The 13569-nt window shown below is 38.3% G+C and overlaps 1 protein-coding gene across 1 annotated transcript in view; it reads left to right on the forward strand.

Annotated features, from left to right (window-relative positions):
- hace1 (HECT domain and ankyrin repeat containing E3 ubiquitin protein ligase 1) overlaps positions 1-4574 on the forward strand; it is a 38007-nt gene extending 33433 nt beyond the window's left edge. Inside the window, exon 25 of the mRNA XM_062422235.1 lies at positions 1748-4574. Coding sequence (XP_062278219.1) covers positions 1748-1850 — 103 coding nt within the window. The 3' untranslated portion in view covers positions 1851-4574. The remainder of the gene's footprint in view (positions 1-1747) is intronic.
- Positions 4575-13569: the final 8995 nt, after the last annotated feature.

Raw genomic sequence — 13569 nt, forward strand, 5'->3', positions numbered from 1 at the left:
CATATAGAATGAACATTTTAACCAAGGTCCATCTCCTCATAAATAAAGGCACTTTTAGCTGTAGCTGTGCAGTCATATGTTCCATCAGGTAGATTTGTCTGACTGCACTTTTGCTGCTGTGTTAGGCTTCATCTAATTAATAGTAATCATTCTTTTTGCATTAGATAGCGCTGATCAATGGTAAAACAGGGTTCAGGTGCTTTATCCAATAAGAACAGTAGTGGATCCAGGGGGAAGTCAGTTCTTAAGATTTTCTCTATTTCTGCCTTCATATCTTTCCAGAGTGTCTGTATTTTGGGGCAGTCCCAGAAAATATGTGTTTGATCCTCATACCATACCACAGTTTATCCAACATGTCTTTGTCAAGTTGTTTTTAGAATCCTCATTTTAGATGTGAAATGTTATGCACTACTGTGTGGGAATAGCTCTCATAGCTTTCAAAGGTTTCAGGAAAGTACAAAAGTCATTTGGTATCAATTAAATATTAATTAAGTCTAAAACAGTAAATTAGTGAGTTGTGTTTACATGAAGGAATTTTTTTGAGAGAACTTTTCACATCTTGATGATTGAATAAATCTATATAAGTCAATATGTGTATTATTGAACATAGTAGTTTCTTCATGTTTATTTGACACATATTCATTTTTATTTATTTTTATTTTTACAAAAGACTGTGTAAGTTACACTGTTATAATTATAATAATAATAATAATTATTATTATTATTATCATTATTATTACTATGTGAGTGATGTTTGAAGTAGATCAATAGAACACTGCCTCCATTGACCCTTAACTGGTCTTAGACTACAGGGTTATTTCCAGGAACTGATCACGTATCAGTTTGTTTTCTAGGAAACTAAATGAAACACATAGAACAACATTTTTCTAATAAGTTGTTTTTCTCTCTCAGTGTTAATCACAGTTTTAGATAATTATACATTTAGGCAAGTTTGCATAAAAATGCCTCAATTAGCATTTGTGAGGGAACATGAATTAAATGAGTGGATTGTGTGATGTGATTAGACTGCAGCACTGTTTGTTTCCTGTTTCTGTCACATTTCAAATTTGTCTAAATCTAATGATGACAGAAGAGGGGGCCACCATGTATGTCTCCTGTCTTCTGTAATAAAGATAACAGCAGTTATTGTGAGCGTGGTGGAACATTCAAAGCTCTGTACTGAGTGATGGAAGTGACTCAGGAGTAGAACAGCAGTATGAAGACAGCACTGTTTAGTCTCTTTACATTCAGTCTTGACTCCATCTGAAAATTCACACTCGCTCACTCAGACTGACTTAAATGGACTTCCAGCATCACTGTGCTGCGTCGGCGATGATGCTCAACAGTACTGCCCAAGCTGTAGGTTGATTCTTCACAGGAAGAGACAAAACCTGACAAAAAAGCCACCTAAAGATTGGGAGCTGAGATGAGTGAACATACACATCCAGTTCTACTCAGTCTACAGCATGAACTACAGGATAGATGACAAATATAACAAAGCACTAGAGGGCAGTGTGTTTCTTTACTGCTGTTGGCGCTGGGTGGAGGCGTTATTGTACTCTGATGGCACAGTTTGAAAACAGGGAGCTTTCTACATGGAGGAATGTGCAACAGGTAATTCATATCGCTGCAGGTCTCTCTTTTTGGACAGGCATGGTGTGAGACACCATCAGCTGGATATGAGCCGCTGTGACCTCGGCACTCCACCGTTTTGACTGTGTCCTCTTGATTTTTCTTCCCTCTGCAGCATCAACATGCTCAAACTCCCAGAATACCCGAGCCAGGAGGTCTTGAGAGACCGGCTGCTGGTGGCGCTGCACTGTGGGAGCTACGGGTACACCATGGCATAAACATCATATCATTCCCCCGCTGCTGGGAGGGCCCCGCAGACTCATGCGACACTCCCTCCTCCACAGATACTCACTCTGTGCTTTTGCTGGACAAAAAAAATAAAAGGGAAATCCAGATTGTTATGAAAAAGCTGCTGGAGAGGCTCAACAGAGAGAGCTCTGCCTCCAAAAGCTCATACCTGTGCCAGTAATTCTTTTCTTTTTTTTTGTTTTGACTGATGCTGGTATCTGGTGATTTATGCAAATGATAATTTAAAAAAAATCTTTAAATATGATTATTTTCATTCTTACATTTATTTAAGAAAAAACGGCTTTTATACCATAAATCCCCTACTTTAAACACAGGATTATAGTACACAGTAGTATATATTAATGCAAGCTTACTGTATGTCAAATATCAACCATGTTTAAGGGGCTTCCACTTATAAAACAGTCTGACTCAGATTGTGCCTAAATTTTAGATGTATGTATTTTATTTGCGGTTTCAGTCTTTTCTGCATCCATCCCTCTAGCAGAGGTTCTGCTTGTTCTAGTTTCTGCCAATATCATACCTGACGTTTTGATGTTTAACTAAAATAAGCCAAAGGTCTTTCAGGCACCAATGTTTAATATGCTGTGTACCATGTGACTTAAAGTATGTGGACTACTGATCATCCTTATATGATAACTGAACATGAACAGCCTCAGTCATGTTGAAAAAGGAACAGAACCGTCGGTTCAAAGCTGGAAGAATTGTCTAAAAATATGTTTGTATGCTGGGACATTTACATTATGAACATAAACAGAATACTAGAGCTGCAGATAATTATTATTTCATTCTCATTAGTGATTTTTCAAAATGAACCAAGACATAGTTTAATCTGTAAAATACACATCATAAGTTTTAATAAGCTTATTTTGTGTAACTAGCTGTACCAAACCCAAATTAACAATCATAATACAGAGAAAAGCAGATAATCCTCACATTGAAGAAGCAGGAAGCAGAGAATGACTAATAAACTTGTTGGCTTATTGTTTGGCACGCTTTTAATTCAGGAAATCAAGAAATATCTAATCAAAGAAATAAGAAAACAAGACTAAAATACATCAAATACTTACAGTCTGCCCAGCTGTGCTCAAAGGAGAATTCTCACTTTTTTGTGTCATCAAATATAAACTAATGTTTCTGCAGCTGTTTCACAAATGATTTCCTTTTTTGGACATATTTGTGGAACACTTGCAGCCCCTGAGTGGGTGTTTCCCCTTCACGCTGATTGAGTGACAGCCAGTCCACATAGCATTAGCAATCACACATAACACATTTATGCTGTCTGTCCCTTTACAACATTCAATATTTGCAAGGACCCACCAATATTTCCAAGTAGAAGCTAGTTTACTGATGTGTAATGTTGTATAGCACTGTACTGTTCATGCTGATTCCCATGAGACATCACTTTGTGGTCATGTTTGTTTCTGCTGAGTCATCAGTTTGTCTCTCGCATTAGCTGTTTGTCTTTCATGGGTCCAGACGATAGACTGTATATATATATCTATATATATCTTTATATGCAGTCAGTGATCCAGATGTGCTGATGTCATATACAGACCAAACTTATAGACATAGTTCATTCTGTGACCTCATCACACTCCATATGTTAGTCCGTGATGTCTCCCTTTGTTTCTTTATGATACTAGCTTGTTTTTGTTGTTTTTTTTAGAAAATGTATTCATAATATTCAAATTTTAAATATTAAAATATAAAATGCCACAGAATATGAAATAAATGTTATAAGAGCAAAATGAAGACAATGTAGTAAATGAGTGAATGGAAGAACAAAACAAAAAAAAAGTCAAATTATAATTTATAAAAACTTGACCAAACCTTACCTCCACTGGAGAACACACACTCACATTGGTGCCGTTATTACTGCAGAAAAATGATTACAATTTAAATGTCTACTTTTGTGGTAATTACAAATTTGACCGAATAAAATGTTTGACTTTAATATATGTAAGATGTTTCCAGATGTGGTGGAACAGCTGTAATGGAACATGTGCCAGAGGAGAAAGTGTGGACTAAATGTGTTATTAAATGTGTAGGTGTTGGACATACAGCATGGCCAGGCTGTTTTCTTCATGTGTCTACAAAGCTGCCTGAACATATTGGACCATCCCTGGAGCATAAACAGCATGTCCTGTAGTTTACTGTGTGAAATTCTTTGTCATTTTTTGAAGTGAGTATTTCGCTGTCATCTGTAGCTGTGCTTCTGCATCTGTTGTCATAAATAGCAATCTTTTTTTTAGTGATGGCATCCTGTTTGTATTTCTGTTTATTGATTTCTGGAGCAATATGAGATATCTACATGACAAATGTTTGGCTCGCTGTGCCAAAAAAGTAAAAGCTGGAATCCTTTTTAAATACCTTTTTGTATTTTTGCCTACACAAGCATATTTTTATTCAAAAAGGGACGGGGATCGTGTCATGAATGTATCACAGAAACAGCTACTTTGGGTTTCTTTCCATTTGTAAAGGAGTGTACATAATCATTAAATATTTCATATTATCTATCAGTATTGTTTTGAATGCCTCGCCTGGAATGCTTTTGTAAACAGATGTTAATGTTTATTGACAACAGAGCCTTTATACATATTTCTGTAAATGTCATATGTATCAAATGATGTATTTTACCATAAATACCATATGTTGTGCTTTGAGATTTTACCCAATAAATCTTGTTTTGACAATCCAACCTTGTTTTGCCAGTGAGCTGCTGAGGAAAAAATGGATCCAAAAACAAGAGACATTCAGAGAGAAGAGAGGGTATGAGCAGCCCGTGTGTGTTTGTGTTACCTAATTGGGACCTGTTCCATAAACACTGACCTTGGTGGGACCAGTAGTCTTCGTAGAGGCCAAAGCCCGGGTCCTAATGTGGCAAAACATCATTTCTGAGGTCCTGGGTGAGGTCAGTTTTGGGTTTGCATTAGGCTGTCAACAATGAATGGAATGTCCCAGCGAGGATAGCTGCACAAATGTGTGTGTGTGGGTCTGTCATTGGCTACTATCAGAGGCAACTTTCAGACTAAAGACCAGTTAATTGGGAACTGCTTGTCCTATTAGGGACAAAAGTCATATCTCCAATAGGGTAAAAAGCTGAATTTTGTGTCAGTGTTATGTTAGGGTGGTAGGTTGTTTTGGTTAGGATTAGTTTAAGTCTCCAGGAAATGAATGCGAGTCTATGTCTATGAGAGTCCCCAAAAGTGACCTAAGACCACTTGTCGTGTGTGTGTGTGTCCACAGCATGAGCACTGTGTTGGGTCACCAGTTCAGAGCAGCAGGTCTACTGCTGCTAAATGGCCCCTAACCAGCATTCATGGAGTCCAACATCTGCTGCAGCTCTGTGCTAACAGCACATTACACTGACTGCAACCTCTGCCTCTCTCCTTCACCCTGTTCATGATTAGACCAGTGTGGCTTTGTGAGGCCTGATCCTGACACCAAGCACGAAATATCATCACCAAGTCACAGAAATGTGCAAGACAAAATATTATTATCGTTTATTTTGGAATGCTTAACAGGAAATGGAGTAAATTATAATTTTAGTAGGAAAATTGAAGCAGACATACTGTCTATCGCTTTAAATGGATGAAGCATCAAGGAACTTATAATATGATTTTTGAACCCTTACATGCTACTGTTACATACATACATATTCTGACTCATAATTAGTCTCCACCAATTAAAACAAAATGTTTGATTAATCTTATGGAAAAAAGACATTCACAATCACTATTTTATGGTCCAGGAGAATAATTAATAAAATATGATGAACACAGCCACATGTTTAAATGCTGATTTTTGAATTTTGTTATAAATACAGATCAAATTTGTACATTTGCATATAGACAACAAAACAATGAATGCATTTTATTTCCATTGTTGTATATTCGGGGTCACTAGGTCTGATTAAAAGAAATGTGTAGTGTTTTTACAGCTCTTAAATTTATAAATGGGCCAAATTAGACTCCCTGACCAGTATGTAAGGGTTAAAATCATGACAGCTGTTTAAATACTGTTTCTAAACTTTACTTATTTATGCTGCTTTTATCAGCTTTTGACTGATGTGCTTGTTTAGTTGTGTGTGCTGGTACATGTCTTCATGAAAGAAGTTCCTATCAGAAAAATGAGCTCAAATGATTAGAACTAGAATCTGTAGACTTTATAAAACTGCAGTTTTGAAAGAAGGTGAAAAGGTTAATCTTAATTCCTTTATAATTGCATTGATTAAACATGTTGCCTTCTACAGTATACCTAGTAAGTTAGAAATGGTTCATTTCATATAAAATAGATAAGGAGAGACATTTTTTCACAATCTCAAGTCAGGGTCATATAGTACTATTTACTACTGGGTTTGTTAATAGCTGCAGGGACTGTGTTGCTACCTCCTAAGGACTCTTCAGCAGGATGAAAGTGGAAGCATACCAACCTTCACAGCTATTATTGTTTTCCAGGAACTAATTAAGACTTTATTGAGTCAGACTCTGGCATAGTTTTCCCCACTATAAAACAAAATATTCTATTAATGTGATGGTAATTTAAAGGTAATTGCAGTACTGTACATTCCGGTCTGATTTTCATGCAAGAAAATTCAAAATATGACCAAAATTGCACTGTACCCCCCCCCCCCCCCCTAACAGAAAAATCTCTCTGGAGCCTCATTTAAACACAACACTGAAGTTCTTTGAAAACCATTTAGTTTGTGCAATAAACTACCAAGCATCCTCGGGAAGGTTATTATTGGTGGTAGGTTTCATTCTACAGCCTATCTCCCTCAAAGCAGTTAAGTAAAAGAAAAAAGCATTGATGCATGCTTGTTTGGAATAGAATCTGATCATATTACTAGACTTCAAATGTAGGATCAACATGGTGATGGACACAGAAAAATCACCATGGACAATATTTGATTTCTATTCGAAGGCTGTTCTACTGGCAAACCCATCCACTGTATCTGTCTAACCTTATTCTTCAACACAGTACCTGGTCCCCATGGCAACCCTTCCCCCTCACCAATAATGGACTGCACTCTACTTTAAACACAGGATGCTTGCCATGGCAACAACTTCCTCACAACATTAGTCTGGTATTGCCATGGTCACAGCTTTTCAAGTGCTACCTGTTTCCTGCTGGCAGGCCTGAAAGGAGAGACAAAACACACAGAAGTCAGGTTTCACTGAGGTCTGATCTTTAATATCAGCTTTGTGGCTCTCTCTAATAGTACACTACAATTTTATACATATGATTCTAATATTCTACTGTATAATCTATTACCTATGTTCTATATATGATTCAATGTACAGTACACAGTATACACATTACACAGTACATTGGTTTGTTTGTAAGGTTTAAGATAAGAGTTAACCCTTACATACTGTTCATATTCTACACCCCCGCAGTATGTTCTTGGTCAGTTTTGACCCGGTCTAAGAATCCTCTCATAAAAAGTGTTTATACCAAATGTTGAACCACAGATGTGTTTAGAAAGCATCAATAGTGGATCTGACTGATCAATAAATGTGTGATTAACCTTGATTCATGTTTCAGAGAGCAGAGAGAGTTTTAGGTTTTACATCACTCATTTTTGGAGAAAAAAAAGCTACTATCACGCAATATCATGTCCTATTTTACCTAAGACATGAAAATATAACATAGCAATAATGATGTAAATGTATTTTATGTAAAGTGAAAAAAACAAGAACTTTATGGAAGTGTGGGGTTTATTGTATAACCATTAGAGCCATCAGTCTTCACTGCTACATCATAAAAACTACTATCTTATTAAAACTATTAACTATTTATTTAACTAAAAGACATATCAATAGATTAGAAAAAAATGTGTAGCACCTGTACAAAAGTATAACATTTTAAAATATTTCATTTTTGTGCATTTTGAGCCACTTTAGGAAAAGACATTTGGAGGGGTTTTTACAGCTGTCAAATGTCAGATGACCTAGACAGTCTGTAAGGGTTAAGTGGTTGCATTTGATGATGGTTGGTAATGTGAGTGGGAAGGATGGATCAGCAAGCAGGTGTTTATTTTTCAGAATAAAATACTGTATTCAGACCAGCCATACAAATAAGAGACATAAATGAATTTGGTGTGTAGTGGTTTTAGGGGTTGATTGTGCTATCATCCCCTTTGTAGGGCTGTGGTTGTTTATACATTTTAAATATTCAGATGAAGACTCTGACTGGCAGCCCAGCTCAGCAGCCATTGACCAAGCTACAAACGTTTGTGTTTTGAAATGAAACCTCTCTGGTCTTAAAATGTTTGCTTTTCATCAGTTGTAGGTTTATGTAGGTAGTACACTGTATTAAATGTGTGTAGTAGTGTTAGTTTCAAGTCACTTAATTCAATTTGAAATGTAAAAAGACTTACTTTCTGACGATAGAGCATAGATTATCAGTTATTTACTTACTGGCTGGATAGGACAACCTCAGGCCTCCATCACTACATACCCTTTCCACTGGTGCACTGGTGGCAGGAACCACGAACACTCTCTCAGAAATCCAGGAAATCCACTTCTTCTTCATCAGAGGTTACCTGGACGTATTGAATGAGCTCAGCCTTGACAGATGAGCCAGGGTTTACATTGCTCTTGTTGTTTTTCTTCCAATAGCCAGAGAACAGGTGTGAAGTTTTAACAAGTGGCTCCTCCTGACCGTTTTCTCCATTGCTGCTCTCAGCATGACTTTCCAAGATCTGAAAAAGTTTGACAAAAATCCTGGTCAGTTACAATATTGTGACATTGATAAAGACTACACACAGTGGTGGTGAAGTTAATGAATCAGTGCCTAACTAAGATTATTATTATTATGATAAAATTATGTTATTTAGTGATGTAAGTTAGTGATGCATAATGTGATTAGAAGTTTGGAAATAAGGTGTACATCTACCTATCATCATCTCCTTCACCTCACTCTTCACTTCATCTGGTGTGAGGACATCTTGCTCTAGCCAAAAGAGGCAGAGTGACGTTTATTTCTGTGTAGAGTCTAACTCTTATTAATGTTGAGAAAGGACCTTTCATCAGTCTTCCTTCAAATGAGGACTAATGGTCATGTTAACACTGAAGTAAATGCTATGTTTTGTTGAAGGTAGAACAAATATCACCATACATTGATTAGGATCTACTATTTTGTTGCTATGTGATATATGAAGTATGAGTACACTTTAAATATTAAAGTCCAGAAATTGTTAATTCACTGTATGACCAGAACATATGGCCCTTTGTCACTGGTGACAGGTAACATCTAGGGCAATTGTTTTGTTCCAGATAAAAGGGGGTATCATTTTATCCAGTATTTGTTGGATCTTGTCTGGTCTGATCAATTAAAGGATTAAAATTAGGTTTAAACAATGCTTTGAAAGTATGTGTAATCTGCACCCCAAACACACTGAAAACACACTCTACTTTATCTATAACTAATATCCATGGCTAGTTGGTTAACAGGAAAAGGCAAGCTTTTTGTCAGGTGCAATTTATAGCCTGGAAAACTGCCAAATGTTTGTAGCACTTCAAAGAGTTTAGGGAGGGACTCCTCTGAATTAGAGATACATAAAAGGAGGTCATCTGCAAACAACAACAATTTTTGGGTGATGCCATCTCTCAATTAATCAATCAATCTTTATTTATATAGCGCCAAATCACAACAAAGTCATCTCAAGGCACTTTACACATAGAGCAGGTCTAAACCGTACTCTTCAGGTTTTCAGCAAGCACTTAGCGACAATGGCAAGAAAAAACTCCCTTTTAACAGGAAGAAACCTCAGACAGAACCAGGCTCAAAGTGGGAGAACATCTGCCTCGACCGGTTGGGGTAGAGAGGAGAGAGAGGAAGAATAGGAGAGAGAGAGAAGCACATAGAAAATAAACATTGAAGCTAGAAGGTCCGGGACTGGAATCTGTCATCCAGACGTCTACAGGCCCAGATTGCCTGTGAGATGAGAAAGCACAGACAACTCCGGGGAAGAAGTTTAGGTTATTGAATGCATTAATAGTACATGAATGTTAATGGATATAGATGGATGGATAGAGAGAGAGGAGGAGGAGAGAGGAGCTCAGTGCATCATGGGAGTAGGAGTCCCCCGGCAGTCTAAGCCTATAGCAGCATAAACTAAGAGCTGGTCCAGGACAAGCCTGGCCGGCTCTAACTATAAGCTTTATCAAAAAGGAAAGTTTTAAGCCTACTCTTAAAAGTAGAGAGGGTGTCTGTACTCTGGACCGAGTCTGGGAGATGGTTCCACAGGAGAGGAGCCTGATAACTGAAGGCTCTGCCTCCCATTCTACTTTTAGAGATACTAGGAACCACAAGTAGGCCTGCGTTCTGGGAGCGCAGTGTTCTAGTAGGTACATAAGGTACTATAAGCTCTTTAAGGTATGATGGAGCCTGACCATTAAGAGCTTTAAAAGTGAGGAGAAGGATTTTAAATTCTATTCTAGATTTTACAGGAAGTCAATGCAGTGAAGCTAAAATAGGAGTAATGTGATCTCTCTTTCTAGTTTTTGTCAGAACGCGTGCAGCTGCATTCTGGACCAGCTGGAGAGTCTTTAGAGACTTGTTAGGACAGCCTGATAATAATGAATTACAATAATCCAGTCTAGAACTAACAAATGAATGGATTAGTTTTTCAGCATCATTTTGAGACAGAATGTGTCTGATTTTTGAAATGTTACGCAGATGAAAAAAGGCAGACCTTGAAATTAGTTTTATATGGGAATTAAAGGACAGATCCTGGTCAAATATAACTCCTAGGTTCCTTACAGTAGTGCTGGAGGCCAAAGTAATGCCATCCAGAGTAGTTATGTCAGTTATGTACCTTGGTCACAGAGTGGGTAGGGCAAGCATCTACCTCAAAATGTTCCTTCATCCCTAGAATTCAGATGTTGCACCGGCACTGCCTTCCTTCCAGGTCTTCAGTTTTCTGGTTGAGCTCAGTTACTTCTTCCAGTCAGCAGACAGAGAGTCAAGCCGTTCAGACTCTGAAACAACCTTTTGAAGTGATTCATGTAAAAATCAAAAGTTTATTTAGAAAGATGTAGGAGTCTCAGCAGCTTGCACCATGATAACTGTTCTGCACTATCTTTGTGAACATCCTTTAGTGAATTGTTGGAACATTTTTTTACATCCTGGTCACATTTTGAAACAATACACAGAGTATGATCAGCCCCGACTGTGAATCCAACTCAGGTGATCCTCTTCCTGAAACATGCAGTGCCTGAAGTCTAAACTCCTGCTTCTCTATCTGCTGGCTGAGTTTTTTCCTGATTGCTCCATGTCTTCATGACAGAGATAGATTCACTTCTGTGACTTTCCCCTGTGGAGTTATTACCTCTGCATCCACACGCGCCGATTACATCTGTTCAACCCCGTGCTCTCTCACACACCGGAACATACTCAGGCTGCTCCTCTCCTGTACAACAACACCCAGTTTCATTCAAACCCCCCCCCCCCCCTTTCCCTATCATTTTAGTATCTCTTTCCTCCTCTCCTCATCATTTTACAGGACACACACACACACACACACACTCGATATTCAGCCCACATGCTCAGAGTCTCACTCACACCAGCTACTCATTGCACACATATGTTCCCTTTGCTGGGAACAGTACAGGGCAATGAGGCTGAAAATGTGCTTGTGTACAATGTAGCTCCCCTGTCCCAGTGGCAAGACCGTGGCATATTTCACAAAGACCTAACAGCAGGAGAGCAGTTTGACTAGAGCTGTGTTAAGGGTGTAATAGATAAATGTATGAAGCTGCATGTAGTCAATATATAGTATTCTATTCATTCATATACTATATATTATATATCATATATCATATATCTTAAAAAAACACATTTCATATTGACTTCCAGAAGTATTCAGAGTTTTGGCCAAAATGTTATTCTTGGTGTTGTTATATTCATTTTAGTATGATTTTTTTGTATTACTAGATTTACTAGACTACTTTTGTAGTCTAAAATCACAACTTTACCTTGGACCTGTTCACACAGATGGAAAAGAGACAAGACACAATACACACAAAGGGAGAAGAGACAATATGCACATGGAAGAAGACACATGGACACTGTTCACACAAATGGAAACAAGGATACAATACACAAAAGGAGAGGAGACCAGAACACCAATCACACAGAAGAAGAAGAGATAAGGACACTGCTCACATAGACGGAAAGAGTCAAGGACACCGTTCACAGAAAAGGAGAGGGCACAAGGACACAATACACAAAAGGAAAAGAGACATGGACACTGTTCACACAGAAGAAGAAGAGATATGTCGTTCACACAGATGAAGAAGAGACATGGACACCATTCACACAGAAGAAGAGATATGCCGTTCACACAGAAGGAGAAGAGACATGGACACTGTTCACACAGAAGCAGAAGAGACATGGACACCGTTCACACAGAAGAAAAAGAGATATGTCGTTCACACAGAAGAAGAAGAGACATGGACACTCTTCACACAGAAGAAGAAGAGATATGCCGTTCACACAGAAGAAGAAGAGACATGGACACCGTTCACACAGAAGAAAAAGAGACATGGACACTGTTCACACAGAAGAAGAAGAGACATGGACACACCGTTCACACAGAAGAAGAAGTCACATGGACACTCTTCACACAGAAGAAGAGATATGATGTTCACACAGAAGCAGAAGAGACATGGACACCGTTCACACAGAAGAAAAAGAGATATGTCGTTCACACAGAAGAAGAAGAGACATGGACACTCTTCACACAGAAGAAGAAGAGATATGCCGTTCACACAGAAGAAGAAGAGACATGGACACCGTTCACACAGAAGAAGAAGAGACATGGACACTCTTCACACAGAAGAAGAAGAGATATGCCGTTCACACAGAAGAAGAAGAGACATGGACACCGTTCACACAGAAGAAGAAGAGACATGGACACTCTTCACACAGAAGAAGAAGAGATATGATGTTCACACAGAAGAAGAAGAGACATGGACAATGTTCACACAGAAGAAGAAGAAGAGACATGGATACCGTTCACACAGAAGAAGAAGAGACATGGACAATGTTCACACAGAAGAAGAAGTCACATGGACACTCTTCACACAGAAGAAGAAGAGATATGATGTTCACACAGAAGAAGAAGAGACATGGACAATGTTCACACAGAAGAAGAAGAAGAGACATGGATACCGTTCACACAGAAGAAGAAGAGACATGGACAATGTTCACACAGAAGAAGAAAAAGAGACATGGATACCGTTCACACAGAAGAAGAAGAGACATGGACAATGTTCACACAGAAGAAGAAGAGACATGGACACCGTTCACACAGAAGGAGACGAGACAACCGGTACAGACTTTGGTGATTTTGACAACATTGATGTGAAGCACATTCATGAAGTATAGACCCATATGAAGGAGACTATCCTCCTAAGAAAAAAACATGTACCCTAAAAACCTTTAGTGGGCATGGTTATCATTGTAACCATGACAACAAAGACACACTAACTAGTTAAGCCAGAAGGTGGTTGACTCCATGGACATCCAGTAGAAGATGGTGGAGATGGGAGGAGGGTAAATTGAGTAAATAACAATTATCAATTATCGCCTATAAATGTGATTCCTTTATCCTATCCTACTGCTATAATTGGAGAGCAGGAAGTTTGTCGTTCCGTCCGTCTGTCTGTCCGTCCACCT

This window comes from Scomber scombrus, chromosome 7, assembly GCF_963691925.1.
Source record: "Scomber scombrus chromosome 7, fScoSco1.1, whole genome shotgun sequence".
Classification (NCBI taxonomy): Eukaryota; Metazoa; Chordata; class Actinopteri; order Scombriformes; family Scombridae; genus Scomber; species Scomber scombrus.